General features: G+C 36.6%; 1 protein-coding gene across 1 annotated transcript in view; it reads left to right on the top strand.

The window, feature by feature from the left end:
* The first annotated feature begins 5,828 nt into the window (after nucleotides 1-5,828).
* The window catches only part of LOC106872594 (inactive Rho GTPase-activating protein 11B-like), a 42,360-nt gene continuing 31,925 nt past the window's right edge, over nucleotides 5,829-16,263 (top strand). The window contains exon 1 of the mRNA XM_014919628.2: nucleotides 5,829-6,599. Within this exon, the coding sequence (XP_014775114.1) occupies nucleotides 6,480-6,599 (120 nt within the window). The 5' untranslated portion in view covers nucleotides 5,829-6,479. The remainder of the gene's footprint in view (nucleotides 6,600-16,263) is intronic.

The raw sequence follows: 16,263 nt of genomic DNA, 5'->3' as shown, positions 1-16,263 counted from the left end.
GCTTGTACATTCTGTTTCAGCATGGTTTCTATAAGAGGATGCCCTTCCTAACATCAATCACTTTACAGAAGTTATTGAGTGTAGTTTGTCATAGGACCAGACAGGATAGGTTGTCATGCCTTTAACAAAACAAAACCAAAGGCTCCTCTCAATTCTATATTCATACTGAAGTTGCCATGTAACCTACAAAATAAAAGAAACCTCACTATACATTTTCTCCATTTGTTCAGTGCAATGAGTCTAACAGAAAAGTGGATAGAAGAGAGGGCAATTGCAGAAAATGAACTAAGGTGAAAAGGGGAAAGAAAGGAGCATTTGAAGGGAAAAACAGAATGAGTAATAAAACAAAATAAGTAATAGTTATCAGCATTTTTTTCTAAGATTTTAACTTTAAAATAACTTTTTTAAAGCATTTTATACAAAGCCTGCCAGTAATTGTAAACTTCCCATGCAAAATGTACCAGAGAGTTTTTATTTAATTTGTGTACCACAAATTCAAAAAGTTAGAGAACCACTGATATAATGTCTAGATAGACTTTATCATTATTGGTATTATTGTTATTACTATTGTTGTTTATGTTTAGTTCAGTCTTCACTGAGAAAAGACATGACCTATGACATTCCAGCCATGACCCTCCAACTTTTTCTTGTATACTATGCAACCAGGACTAACAACATAATCCAATATGTCCATTTTAATATCATTTGAGGTGCAATTTGATTGCTATTTTTAGAAGGTTGAAAGACTGCATAGAAGCCTCTTGAAGAATTCGTTCTTGAAATGTTTTATCTTCCTTTTGTTATTTTTAAAACTCACTATGTTCTTGATATTTTTTTAAATACAGGCATCCCCCATATTATGAAAACATTGCATTCCTGAAGATTTTGCTGTGACAAGAAATTCTCTAAAATAGAACATGTTTTCCTGTTAACTTCCACATAAAATAAAAATTAATAAGGAAATAGATTTTGCATTATGGAATTCTCCAAAGACTTCCAGAAGGCAAGTCTTCTGTAAAGGATGGAATATAAATATTATTATTACTATTGCATCATCTGTTGTTTTATGTGCCATCATCAAGCGGACGTTAAACGATGATGATGATGAATAAGTAGCATTTAAAAAAAATGAAAATAGAGGTATATATTCAAGAAAGAATTGAGTAATAGAAAGTACAACAATATTGAAATAATAAAGTGTTTAATAGATAAAAAATACATAGTTTTTAACTGTCTTATTTCAGTATACAACATTATATACAACAAACCACAGACAGGAAATTTTGACTATCAAAAATGTCAGTGTATACAATATTCTTAGTGAATTTAACATTTCTTTATTGGGATGTCTGTGAGATTTTCCTGTAACTGTTCACATAATTGTTCAATAATAAAATGAATTTTAAAATGGCTGTAAGAAAATAATCATTCAACTATATTTTGAAACGACTTGAATGGAGGAAACTGAATGTACAGGGCTTCTGTATTGTTAAGGTTACTTGTGTATTGGGCAAGAGATCACAGTGAAAACAGCAAAAGACAGATAGATAGATAAACAGATAGATAGATAGATAGATAAATGGCTAGATAGATAGATAGATAGATAGATAGATAGATAGACAGATAGATAGATAGACAGGCAGGCAGACAGACAGATAGATAAATACATACATGCACACAGGCATGCGTGCATGCACACACACACATGGTATTTGTTATTGTGAAGAAAGTAACTTATGAAAATTCATCAGAGAATAGCTGAAACTTTTCTTGTAAGTATTTTGAGGAGTAATTTAAAAACCAGAGAGTGATCATTTTCATTCCATTTTGTAAATATATCATTCATTTAAAAGTAAAATATATTGTTCCTCAAAAATAGTAGATTAATATCTTTAACGATCATGTGGAAAAATATGTGTATGTCTGTGTACATACATACATACATAAATACATGCATACATGCACACACACTGCAGAAAAGAGAAAGAGGGGTGAGTGTATTGGGTAAGAAATTCAGGTAAAAACAAGGGTAGAAAACTGCCACCATGTCCCTGCTTGTCATTGTGAAATTACCTGTGCTCCATTCATGACAACATGTTCTGTGAAATAGCAGACTCATTAGCTGGCTTAGTGCCTTTTCACCCATCTTTGCATTCTGAGTTCAAATTCCGCTGAGGTTGACTTTGCCTTTTCTTCTCTCAGGGTTGATAAAATAAGATCCGTTGTGCACAGGGGTCAATATAATTGATTTATCCCCTCCCTTGAAATTGCTGGCCTTGTGCCAAAATTTGAAACCAGGATCCCCCGATCCCTTATCTGGTGGTCAATGAGGAAACTAGGGATAGATGAATGGTTAGTGAGAGCTGTGCGAGCCATGTACAGAGACGCTGTCAGTAAGGTGAGGGTTGGCAACGAGTACAGTGAAGAATTTCAGGTAGAGGTAGGGGTCCACGAAGGTTCAGTCCTCAGCCTCCTCCTATTTATCATAGTCCTCCAGGTGATAACAGAGGAATTCAAGACAGGATGCCCTGGGAGCTCCTCTATGCTGATGACCTTACACTAATTGCTGAGTCACTTTCAGAACTAGAGGAGAAGTTTCAGGTGTGGAAGCAAGGACTAGAATCGAAAGGCCTTAGAGTCAACCTAGCTAAAACCAAAGTCCTCATAAGTAGGAAGGTAGACAAAACACAAACCCCTTCAGGTAGATAGCCCAGCTCGATCTGTAGAAAAGGCGTAGGTAGAAACTCTATAAGATGTACTCAGTGTAAGCTATGGACACATAAGAGGTGCAGCAATATCAAAGGAAGGCTAACTGGGAAGATAGTTTTTGTTTGTGGCAGATGCTCAGGAGCAATAAACACTGAAAATGTGCAGAAAACAACTTCTGCCACATTCCAGGGAGAAAAACTAGACATAGTTGATAGCTTCTGCTATCTAGGTGACCAAGTTAGTAGTGGGGGAGGGTGCGCTGAAAGTGTAGCTGCTAGAAAAAGAATGGCCTGGGCAAAGTTCAGAGAGCTCTTACCTTTGCTGGTGACAAAGGGCCTCTCACTCAGAGTAAAAGGCAGACTGTATGACGTATGTGTACGAACAGCCATACTACATGGCAGTGAAACATGGGCCGTGACTGCTGAGGACATGCGTAAGCTCACAAGGAATGAAGCTAGTATGCTCCACTGGATGTGTAATGTCAGTGTGCATACTCGACAGATTGTAAGTACCTTGAGAGAAAAGTTGAACCTAAGAAGCATCAGTTGTGGGGTGCAAGAGAAACGATTGCGCTGGTATGGTCAAGTGGCGAGAATGGATGAGGATAGCTGCGTGAAAAAGTGCCACACCCTAGTGGTTGAGGGAACCTGTGGAAGAGGTAGGCCCAGAAAGACCTGGGACGAGGTGGTGAAGCACGACCCTCGAACATTAGGCCTCACCGAGGCAATGGCTTCTGACCGAGACCTTTGGAAATATGCTGTGCATGAGAAGACTCGGCAAACCAAGTGAGACCAAAATCCAAGGCCTCTGCCAGGGATGTAGCCAGCCCACTTATGTGTACTTTTCCTTCATTGGACACTAAACTCCACTTGCGAAGACCTGTTGAGGCAAGTGAAATCAAAATCGAACTAAATTCGACGACTGGAACCCATGCCAACGTCTCCTTCATTGGACACTAAACTCTGCTTGCGAAGACCTGTTGAAGCAAGTAAAATCGAAATTGAAATCAAATTCAATGACTGGCATCTGTGCTAGTGGAGTGCTAACAGCACCATCCGAGCTTGATTATTGCCAGAGAAACTGACTGGCTTCCGTGTCAGTGGTACGTAAAAAGCACCATTCGAGTGTGATCGTTACCAGTGTTGCCTGACTGGCACTTGTGCCCATGGCATGTGAAAAAATATTCGAGCAAGGTCGTTGCCAGTGCCGCTTGTAAATCAATGCACTCCAACTCTAGTTCGACTGGCATGTCATCAAGCTTACAATCAAACAGATTCTAGAACAGAAGAATGTCACTTTCTGTGAGATCTGAAAATCTCTCCAAAAAATGCTTATTAAACTCATGAATAATCTTTCCCACGCTCCAGTTGTGCTTCAAACAATGATAGCTTTCTCCGAAAACCTTTGATAACTCTGTAGAGATCACAGATTAAGTTATCCTTTTCCTGAAGTTTCAAGTCTATTTCATTCATGTGGGATGTGATGTCAACCAAAAATGACAACTTTGACAGCTAGGTAAGATCTGACAGAAATGGATCAGCTCTGTCCTTTTTGGTAAGGAAAATGTCTATTTCTCTTCGGATCTTATGAAAACAAAACAGGACCTTACCACAGCTCAATCACCTCACTGCTGTGTGATAAGATAAGTCACAGAATCCAATATCAATTTCTTCAAGAAAAGCCTGGAACTGGCAGTGATTAACTGCATGACTCTAAATGAAGTTCACCACAAAAACGATTGGTTTCGGTACGCAAGAAATATCTAAGTCTTTCCCACAGAGTGCTTGCTGATGTATAATGCAGTGTATAAACAGAGCGCCTGGGAATTGAAGATCTTCCAACTTAGTCTTGATCTGTCCCACCAGACCCTTCCTCACTCCAGCCATGTTTTTTTCCTCCATCAACTGTAACACATCGAAACTGATTTCACTGAACGTTACAACCTTGCATTGTTTTCTGTACTTCCATGGTAACCTCTTCTCCAGTTGTCCCGTGCATGCTGCAAATGGATGCCAACTGGTCTGTGATCTGAAAGTCCAAATCAACAACACGAATGAATTGTGACATACTCGAGAGATCAGTAGACTCATCCAGCTCCAGAGAACCTCAAGAAGTTCCTAGCTTTCCTGCATGTCTGTTATGTTCTCTCCAAGTTCTTCTATTCTCCGTACAACTGAACTTGCTGAAAGGCTGATAACATAATTTACTGAAGTCAGCCCCTCTTCAAACCGGTTTAAACATGGTAATGCCAGTTAAAACATGATCGCTGCAGGAATGAACTGTCATTGCAGGTACTTACACAAAATGTACAGTGCGGCGGCAGAGACGATTCGGTACTTGGGCCATAGTTTGGTGACCCCTGCTTTATGTGGTCACTCAACTTGCTAGAAATAGCAGCCAAATGTGCCATCTTAAAAGAGGATACATTAAATGTGATCCTAATTATACTGTATCTAAAAAACCAAAGGATGAGGTGGCCACAGTTGCCTTCAATGTCTCTTGATTTTAAGTCTATTTGATTAGAGATGACCCAAGCTACATAACAAAGTGAGGAGAGCGGTAGAATCGTCAGTTTTACAGCATTTAATTAGAGCCTTTTACGTTTAGAATTGAAATTCCGCCGGAGTTAAGTTTTGTCTGTTATCTTTCCAGTGTCCACAAATAAACCAGTCGTATCTTAGATATCAGTTCTTGATTGATTTACTTTATTTACCCCATAGGGAAGGAAAGTCGTTCTTGTTGAGATTTGAACTGAGAACATAAAGATACATAACTAGTGTAAGACGTCTAGTGTAGATATCATTCTACAAATTCATTATATTCTTTGTAAAACATCCAAGATGTGATTGGAATTATAGATTATTCCTCACTTCTATGTATATCTTATATCTGTGTTTAGATACCGTTATTTAATGCTGCACAGTTGCTAATATATGTTTATACCAAATCTTTTTTCTTTCTTTCCAATCACCACACATTAATGGGTGGGGTGGGGGAAATTAGGATTGTTAACGTTAATACAATTCATAGAGAACTTCTACGAATCCTGCACGATCAAAGCAATTAGGCTGCGACTGCTAATAGCATAGTTATCTCCCGTGTTTCTCTGGTGACGCCGACTTCTGCCACCAGAGGTCAGCTACATTGCAGCAAGCAGCAGAAATCTGTTTCCAGCTTTCAGACAGAGACGCCAGCCACAGCAACCAGACCTCGCATTTTGTCACCATGCTTATGGCCTTATTATAACAACACAAATCTAGCAATGTATTGCTAACACCAACATTCGGCAGCAACTAATTGGATCTCACACTTCCAGTTAATCTATCTCTCTCTATATATGTATGTGACAAATAATTTAACTGTCTTTTGAGGCCAACGAAAAGAATCTCTTCACAAACCATTCCTAATCTCTCGGAGAGAGAAAAACCGTTTGAAGCAAACCTTTGTTTCTTATCTCTGGACACAATTCGCACTAGCTTCGTCTCTACATGCTTTTCCCTCCCTTTCTGCAGTGCAGTACATCCGAACACACTTAACATATAATATAAATCCGGATAACTGTGTTAGTGTGTATACGTTGGTTGCATGGATTTTAAAAGCGCTCCGTTCAAAAAGAAATCCTCATAACAAGCAACAAGCATAAATATCAAATAATTCACAGAAAGACTGTGTATTTTTTTAAATAACGGGCTGGGGTTTTCTTTGAAAAAGAAAAAAAAACCAAAAAAAAACCCGAAATAACAAAAGAGACAAAATCTAAACATTTCAGGATGGAATTCTTCGATTTAAATAACGAAGAAGTCCAAATCCTCCGCTCTTACATCATAAACTCTCTCCGGAATAACAGAATCAAGGTTCCAAAGAAGTCTTGGAGTTCAGTACATTCTGAGGTAGGTGATATACACACTATAAAGAAATAAGGGCCGATATTTAGTAACTCGTACCGAAAGATCGCCCCCCCCCCACACACACACACACATACATATATATATACACATATATACATACACACTATATATACACACACACGCATATATATATATATATATATATATATATATATATATATATATATATATGTACACACTCATGCATATATACACACACATACACACACACGCACAGAGGATTTAAAACCTCTCGTAAGAATGAAATACAGTAGCTGCCCAGTTTAAATCTTGTGTATATTAAATTATATTCGTCTCTTGCTGGATGAAGTACCGTTTTTTTGCTGATCCCATATATATATTTATGTATGGCTAGTAGCGTGTGAAATGTTATTCGGTGTTTTTGTATTGTGTGGGAGACATAGCCGAATAACAGAATATTGCATGTAAATTGTTGTTGAAGAGAGTAAGTGGTATATTGTAAGTGTAGGAACAGTTTGATCCACCCATATATACACCTGGGAAAGGCGTAGGTTTTGAATACAAACAAAGGGGGGAAAAACAATCTAAAACAAGTGTCTAATTTTATGGTTTTTGCTATTTGAATAAATTCCATTATTTATTTCAAGTTCATTTATTTTTATTGAACCTGTTATGATGGGGAAAAAAATTGATTAATCCAGGCGGGGTTTGAACTCAAACAATAAGATATTTTACCTATTCACAAAGTTCTCTCCCTCCCAACAATTTTATATTATCTTTACGGACTTGTTTTTGTATTTTGTATAACAAGCCAAGCCATGATCTAACAACGTGACTTCATGCACAAAAGTCCATTTCCCTAACGTTTCTAAGTGGTCACCCTGCAGCGAAATACGAGCCCTGTTGCTTTTTACTCAACTGTCCAGTCTGGACCTCCACCTCACCATATACGCATACATTTTTTTTTCTTTTCACGTTTTGAAACAACTTGTGATCAGTCGGCATTTATAATTTCAATATGACAAATTTTGGGGGCTGCTATTACTAGCAGGTTTAAGGCTCCCCATGTTATGAAATTAGTTGACTTATGGTCAAAAACATCTATAACTATAAATTTGGTCAAAAGCATCTATAACTATGAAATTACCGAAAGCTCAATGTGTACTACTTTTATCAATACGATAGGGAAATTTGGCCGCTATTTCTAGCAAGTAAGAGACTATGTAGAGTCTCCAACGTTAATGATGGTGGTCACATCGAAGAAAGGGATTAAGAAGATTCGTTCTGGCACCTACTTCAAGTAATATGGGTGGAGATGGAGTATATGTAATCTGGGTATACCCCACCTTTTAATAAATAAGGGGGGGGGGAAAGGTTCAGATTACATATAGTCCATCTCTACCGTAATATGTTTCATTGCTAGAAGCAGCAGTCATATATCTCCTGTAATAGTCTCTTAAATAGGAAGCAACATATTGAAAATCCTATACTTGTGTGTGTGTGTGTCGTGTCTTCATTCTCCTGATGTTGATTTCATTGATTATTCCCCCACCCACACACATCTCTAGCCTTTGAAATTATATATTCTCAAAGATGAGAATGTAGATATAGCAATTAATAGTTCACCGGTTTAATATAGGGTATAATAAAAATATTCTCGTGCTGTTATAAGTGTGTGCATGTGTAGATAAATGTATTGATAGACTTATATATATGTGTGTGTACATATTAATATTTGTGTATATATATATGTATATATTTGTATAAGTATATATGTTTATATTTCTTTTACGCGTTTCATCCATACGGTTGCGGTCATGCTGGAACACTACCATTTGTGTGTACGTTTGTGTAATATTTGTATGTGTGCAAGGCGTCGAGCTGGCAGAAACGTTAGCACACCGGGCGAAATGCTTAGCGGTATTTCGTCTGCCGTTACGTTCTGAGTTCAAATTCCGCCGAGGTCGACTTTGCCTTTCATCCTTTCGGGGTCGATAAATTTAGTACCAGTTACGCACTGGGGTCGGTGTAATCGACTTAATCCGTTCGTCTGTTCTTGTTTGTTCCCTCTATGTTTAGCCCCTTGTGGGCAATAACGAAATAGGTATTTCGTCTGCCGTTACATTCAGAGTTCAAATTCCGCCGAGGTCGACTTTGCCTTTCATCCTTTCGGGGTCGATAAATTATGTACCAGTCACGTACTTGGGTCGATCTAATCGACTGGTCCCCTCCCCCAAAATTTTGGGCCTTGTGCCCAGAGTAGAAAAGAATATTTGTATGTGTGTGTGTGTACACTATATATAATATCAAAGTATTTAGAATGAATTTCACATATACTTCATGTGTTCAACAGCTGTTTCAATAACACAAGTATCACCAAGTGTATAATTACATAATTGTAATGTTCAGATTAATTTGAAAACTTTGTTTACCTAAATAATCCAGAATGTTGTGTTATGTTTGTTAATCAGTAATGTTTTTTTTTCTGATTAACATAACATTCCTGATGATTTGAGTAAATAGTTCTTAAATTTATGTATTAGTTATGTAATTATACATTTGGTGGTGTTTATCTTAATGAAACAGCTATTGAGTATGAATTATGTGTGAAATTTATGATTTTCTGCTTTACACGAAATATGTTACTTGTTTTATGTTCTTACTTGCAAACCAGTCCCACTTGGATTTACTGCAATTTATGATGTATTGAAGTTTAACAATGTTATTAATTAAGCTCTTAATTACTGTGAATTTATTGATGTTCATACATCAATTCTTTATATGGATAAGTATGAAGAGTTAATTTGTAACAGTTTTTGCATTCTTACTATAACACAGTATTATGCCCATCTCTTCATATTTCACTAGATTGAGTACTTCTTTTAAGGACCCTTCCACTACTGGTTCAATCCTTTTACCCAATGACACTACCAGCCCAGTATTTCTTAAACCAGGAGAGTCACTATCATCCTCAGCTGTTTTAAGTAATTCATAGTTAGGTGTGAATCGGTCTTTGTGAGCCAAATTTCTGATTCTGTTCCTTGTTATGAAAGCAGTGTTGATTTTGTTTGCATCAAAATATTTTCATTTTTTGGTGTTGGCCATTATACTACTTCTGTTTATCTATGGAATAGGACATAGTAAAGTGTGTGTGGATTTTAACAACCCACAAGATTTAGCATGTGGAGTGGTATAATAATTGGATAATAGTTAGGGCCAGAATGACTTACATTTTGCTTCCTGGGGGAAAATGTTTTTATTGTATTGCGTTTGAACCATTCATTCCATTTGATTACAGATAATATGAGAGGTGTTGTTAGGAATGCAAACCAATTTTCTGTAGCCAAGAACAGAAATTATCATCGTGAAATTTGTGCTGTCCTACACCAAACCCTTTGGCATACATTTCCAAGAGAAAATTACATGTAACACCTTTTTTATAGTTGAGCTCTTCCTGTGAGAAACGTGAATAAACTTTTGTCCCTCCTAAAAAGGAATCCACTGCAATAAGCAATCTAATAGCATTAACATGGTGATGGTCCATGTATTCAGGAGTTTAAGGATTTAAGTTCTTAGGCCACAAATGAAACCTGTTCTTTTGGAGCTTTTTTTTTTTATATAATTTTATTTTTAGTCCTGCACATTTAGAACTTGTTTGTAGGTTTAAAATTGCATAAAGTCACTACATTTCAAGCTTTACATGATTGCACAGAGCAGTAATTCCACATAAACAATTTTAATTATCTCTTGGATATTTCAAGTGGAACAATAAGATTGTAGTTGCAAAGAATACTGTTTTCCAAAGTTAATCTGTCTTTGATCTGCTTAAAAATGACCCTCAGCTTTGGAGGGTCTTTATATGATTTCACACATTTTTCTTTATTTTGGGTATGATTTTCTTTACCACTGGATTTCAGGGTGTCTCTGAAGCTAGGCTTTCAAGATGATACGCATGAATTCCTATCCAATGTATAAAATTTTCATCATGCAGTTGTCCGAAATGTAGTCAAGAGAGCATGTGAATGTGAAAAATGGTGTTTCCTTTGACATTTTTCAAAACCAAATACTATGAATTGGATAACACATTTTGTGTGGATCTAAAAATAGATTTAAGAATTTTCTACTAAATAACAACAGGTTTGGTTTGCACTGCAAACAACTTTTTAAACCTCCCTCCCAATGTTTAAATGATTAGACTTAGTAATGGTTAATCTCCTTCATAAATATAGCACTAAGTGAATATACATCAATAAAATTCCTTACACAGAATGCTTACTAACATTAAATTGTTAGTGACATTTTTGTTAGCATCAAATATATTAAGAGTCTTGGAATTATATTTCAAATATCTTGTATTGAATATTTGCTCAACCAAATTCACATATTGTTCTACCATTTCTGAATAATTTGACAAATATAAACTGTAAAAGTTCACTGATCTTAAAAAGGATCTTGGAAAGGTACATCAAATATTTTCAGGACTAAAAGTTGATTTAGAAAGACGCCATTCTTTGAAATGGAATGTTCCCCTAACATATCTTGTTACATTTCTCTGAATTAATAGTAATGCCTTCATCTTTCCGGCAATCCAATATAATCATACTGTTCAGGTTCAATTCTTTGGTAATTGCATCCAAATGCATGTCATCATAATAGAATATGTACTTTTATGTTATGCCATAAAGTCTTTCCTACTACACTTTGAAGATGGCACTTGCAGCCTTTATGCTCTAAGGCATTTGTATCCCTCTTCTCAAAATAATTGGGATGCTAATGGTAGGAATATCTTTAAAATTATTATTTATTTGAAATTTGTAATGTATTCCACTGCAATCAAATTTTGCAAAGATATTTCATCCCAGCTAATGAGTGAAAAGCATATTTAATATTAGGGGTTGGATAAAAGTCTAAACAAATTTTGATTAACACTTAACCTTCTTATTACTACAAATGTGTTGATTTCTATTTGTTTTTCATACAGCTACAACAGGAGACACCCATTTGCTACAAAGTGGAACATACTTTAATATACATTGAATCATTTTGTTATAGGCTTAGGCAATTCTTGATGCATAAACATAAACTTGGTTCATTCAACAATGGATTTTTTTATTCCAATGGTTTTCAGACACACAGAATGTATTGTTTACGTTGACTAGAAACATGACATCCGTATTTTGCTCAAGCAGTGTCATGTGGCAACATGGAATGTAAACACACAGACATGATGGACTGCTATACAGTTTCCATCCAGCTATGTCACTCACAAGGCAGTTGTTGTGTAGAAAGGTTATAATTGACAACACTTACTCAATGCCTCAATGTGGGACAGAACCTGAAAACAAAGTTATTAAGCAAATTCATTTTTCACTAATGGTTTATCATCATCATCATCATCGTTTAACGTCTGCTTTCCATGCTAGCATGGGTTGGACGATTTGACTGAGGACTGGTGAAACCGGATGGCAACACCAGGCTCCAGTCTGATTTGGCAGAGTTTCTACAGCTGGATGCCCTTCCTAACGCCAACCACTCAGAGAGTGTAGTGGGTGCTTTTACGTGTCACCCGCACGAAAACGGCCACGCTCGAAATGGTGTCTTTTATGTGCCACCCGCACAAGCCAGTCCAGGGGCACTGGCAACGATCTCGCTCGAAAATCCTACAGGAGCCAGTCAGGCGGTACTGGCAACGGCCACGCTCAAAATGGTGCATCTCATGTGCCATCCGCACAAGAACCAGTCCAGGGGCACTGGCAACGATCTTGGCTTGCCGGGTCTTCTCACGCACAGCACATTTCCAAAGGTCTCGAATTTACAAATTGCACTCTCTCAAATCCTAGATGTTTACTTGACTAAGACATACCTTTTAGTATTCCCGTTTGTCATAGCATACCATTACCCTTCTTCTTCGAATCCATGCTTTTAAATTTACATTGATTAACATTCCTTGATCTTTCCTAATTTAACTAATAATGTCAAAATTTGTTGTAAAAAATCCATTTTATTAAATAGCTTTCTTAGTCATCCTACTCATCAAAATAGATTCCCCCTTTGATGTATCAATTTTTTTTCAAAGAACAGGAAATATTACTGATGACTGAGTATTTCTAAATGAATAAGATGAAAATATCAATAAATAACTAGTGTTGTTATTAACCCTTATGTCAGCCCTGATCAAATAAACCTATAGTCAAAGGGGCTGCAAACATTTTTTTTTTTTTTTTTTTTTTTGAGATGCAACATTTGTAGGAATACATTATCCAATTTTTTCTTCACTCCTTTTTAAGATAGTAGAATATTTGACTGTTATTTCTAGCAAGTCAAGCGACCACATTGGGTCAAATTAGCTATTGTAGATGTACATTCTAGTCATGTTTCTGCAGGAATTATCTTACCAATATTTTTTTCTTTGCTATAAACTGATAACTCAAGCTCTGAATTAACCTATGATATTACTATAGAATTTTATTCATGTCATTAGTTAACACAGGATAATAGAATTATGGAATGGTTGGACATGTCTGTGGTTAACCTAGGGTAACACTATATGGAATAGATGTACCATGTAACTCTCTATAGAGAAGCTAGGTGTACCATCTATTATAACTCTCTATATAGAGCAGATACGTGTATCAATACCACAAGGTATTTTTATTAACACTTTGATTTTGCTCTCCAAGACAACTGAATATACAAATATTCTGTTAATCCTTCCTTTCCTTTGTGTTCAGTCTTATTTCAATAGTGGTAATGCATTCAGTCAAATATGGAGTACATTTAATGATGCTTCACCATACTCTCGTCGTATCAGTTGTTCTGGGGAGTATAAATGCACACATGTATACTGCTTGATCTGCTGTTGTGCATGTATGTCTGTTATCAGTGTGAGAGTCAATATAGAAACTAGATATTTGTGTGTGTTTGTTGAATGAAAGAAATTTACAGCACAGACTTATTTTATGAAATGAAACATGTCTAAAACAATTGATCCAATGTGCATGTAAAACTGCTTTTGTGTGTGTGTGTGTGACAATGATTTACTGTGTGTACATAACTGATCCAATATTGGTATATGCAACATTGATCCAGCGTATGTGATGTGAATTCCAGACTACAGCCTCAACAACGTTCATTCCAATGCCTGCCTTCCTCTCCCTTCTATCTCAGTCTCCAGTGTAGCGTGACACAGCTTCAGTTGTTAATGATGTTGGGGGAGGGGAATGTGACTGTTATTCATGGAATTTGGTTGTTTCCAGAGATAAAGACAACACACACACTTATAGCATAAGTGGTTATCAGATACATGCAAACACATTTGCACTGTAGCACACCGAGACACCTCATACACTCACACACAAACACTATAACACACTATAATTCTCATGCATGCACAAACACATGCACAGATGTCATCCAGTGACGTAGAAGAAACCATGAAAATTATGGAATTTCTCTTGATTTCTCTGACTGCTGGGATTCCATTCTGGAAACATTCCATTGAATGGTGATGGTGGTGGTACCGATGTTGTTGCTGACAGTATTGCTGATATTTGTGGTAATGGTGGTGATAGCCTACAGTTGCTGATGAGGTAATTCTCCTGGTATGGAAGCAATTGTTTTACTGGGGTGGGAAGGTAGTGATGTAATTACATTGGATTGAGCTGGCTGTTAAGTGTAGTACGTTTAATTGTGGGTTAACTGTATTGAATTTAGGTTAACACTAGGACAACTGTGATAAGGTGTACATCCAGTTGTGGTAGTCTGCCCTGTTGTTGAGCCAGCAGTTCTATAATCAAAAGTGTGCCAACTGTCACCATTCTGTCTTCTCTATAAGCACAGTCTATCTAGGACTACAGGATCTAGAGTACCAACTTTTTTTTTATGCAGTTACATGAGAATGAGATATGTGAGCAATTTGGTTGCTATTTCAAGCCAGTTGCCATTGGCTTGTGGTTGTGATGTTGAGCACTTGTTCAGTTAACATAGATTTCAGTTTATTCAACATCTTACAATAACTATACAGACATGTTATATAATATCTATCACTTATCTATGTGTGTGCATGTATTTCTGACACATTAAACGTATTTGGTTTTTATATGAGTGTGAGAGAACTTATAGATTTCCCCAACACTGCAGATGTAAATTAAATATAATTATGTAAAATGGATAATCACAAACAATTGTATTTTTCATACTATCTCAGTACGGACATAATATGGGATTTGTTGGACTGGTGTTTTTTGATTTTTAGATTTTATGGTCAAGTGATTAACCATCTCTAACTTTCTTCAGTGATTTTATATATATATAGTGGCAGTTGACTTCTATATATATAACCACCAAAGGCTCCAGTAAATTGGATTAACTTATTTTTATAAATATATTCTTGACATTATATATATGTAACTGTACTGTCAGTTACCACTCATTCTTTCATAGGCCACTTTCTATTGTCATCCATCTCTTTTATCATTGTCCACCTCTGTTATTATCCATCATTTCTCCTTAATTCATATCTACCCACATTTTCTTGTCAAGTACTAAGTGCTGTAAGCTCTCAGTGAGCTATGTGGATACATTAAATTTTAGTCTTGGCATACAACCAAGGATTACATGAGTAAACTCTTCAGAAAGGCCATGAATGTTATAACTACCATTCTCCTAAAAGCTTTGTGAAAGCACAGTTTATTAACGATAAATAATAGTTATTGAGATTAGCAGTCATTCACCTACCTCACTTTTGTGATAAAAGAAGCAGTGTAAAAGTTTAATGACAGGAGGGAAATTACTTATAGCACACTTAGATATCTCATATATGCAAACAACTATATATATATGTATATATACATGCATATATGGGTACAGGACATCATATATATATGTGTGTGTGTATCTCACATACACCTACATGATAACACGCCTACATATCACTCACAAATATGCACATGTCATACAGTGGTGTATAAGAAGCCATGAAAATTATGGAATTTCTCTTGGTTTCTCTGTCAGTATAGAAGTTTACTTAATTAGTTTCTCTGTGATTGAAATTTGATTATAGAAACTGTACCAAAGCTTGTATATATCACCATCACAGGTAGCCTGTTGATAGTTGACAATGGCTATCCATTCGAAATATTCAGTTGTTGTGGCTCAGCTCTAGGTATCAATCTTTTCACATTACATCTTACCACATCCTTGAGTCTCATTGAAGGTCTTCTCTGGCTTCTTGTACCACTAGCCAGCTCTAAATAGAATATTTGCGTTGGGAACCAAGTTTACTCTCATTTTTTTTTAAAACAAGTTCAGTGGCTGTGTGGTAAGTAGCTTGCTTACCAACCACATGGTTCCAGGTTCAGTTCCACTGCATGGCACCTTGGGCAAGTGTCTTCTACTATAGTCTCGGGCCGACCAAAGCCTTGTGAATGGAATTGGTAGACAGAAACTGAAAAAAGCCTGTTGTATATATATATGTGTGTGTGTGTGTCTGTGTCCCCCCAACATCGCTTGACAACTGATGCTGGTGTGTTCACATCCCCGTAACTTAGTGGTTCAGCAAAAGAGACTGATGGAATACGTACGAGACTTTGGGGTTGATTTACTCAACCCCGTCCTGGGGTTGATTTACTCAACTAAAGGCAGTGCTCCAGCATGGCCACAGTCAAATGACTGAAACAAAAGAATG

The sequence above is a fragment of the Octopus bimaculoides genome, chromosome 2 (genome assembly GCF_001194135.2).
Source record: "Octopus bimaculoides isolate UCB-OBI-ISO-001 chromosome 2, ASM119413v2, whole genome shotgun sequence".
In the NCBI taxonomy this organism is placed as follows: domain Eukaryota; kingdom Metazoa; phylum Mollusca; class Cephalopoda; order Octopoda; family Octopodidae; genus Octopus; species Octopus bimaculoides.
The sequence above is the reverse complement of the archived record's forward strand: the minus strand, read 5'-3'. Positions and strand labels throughout refer to the sequence as shown.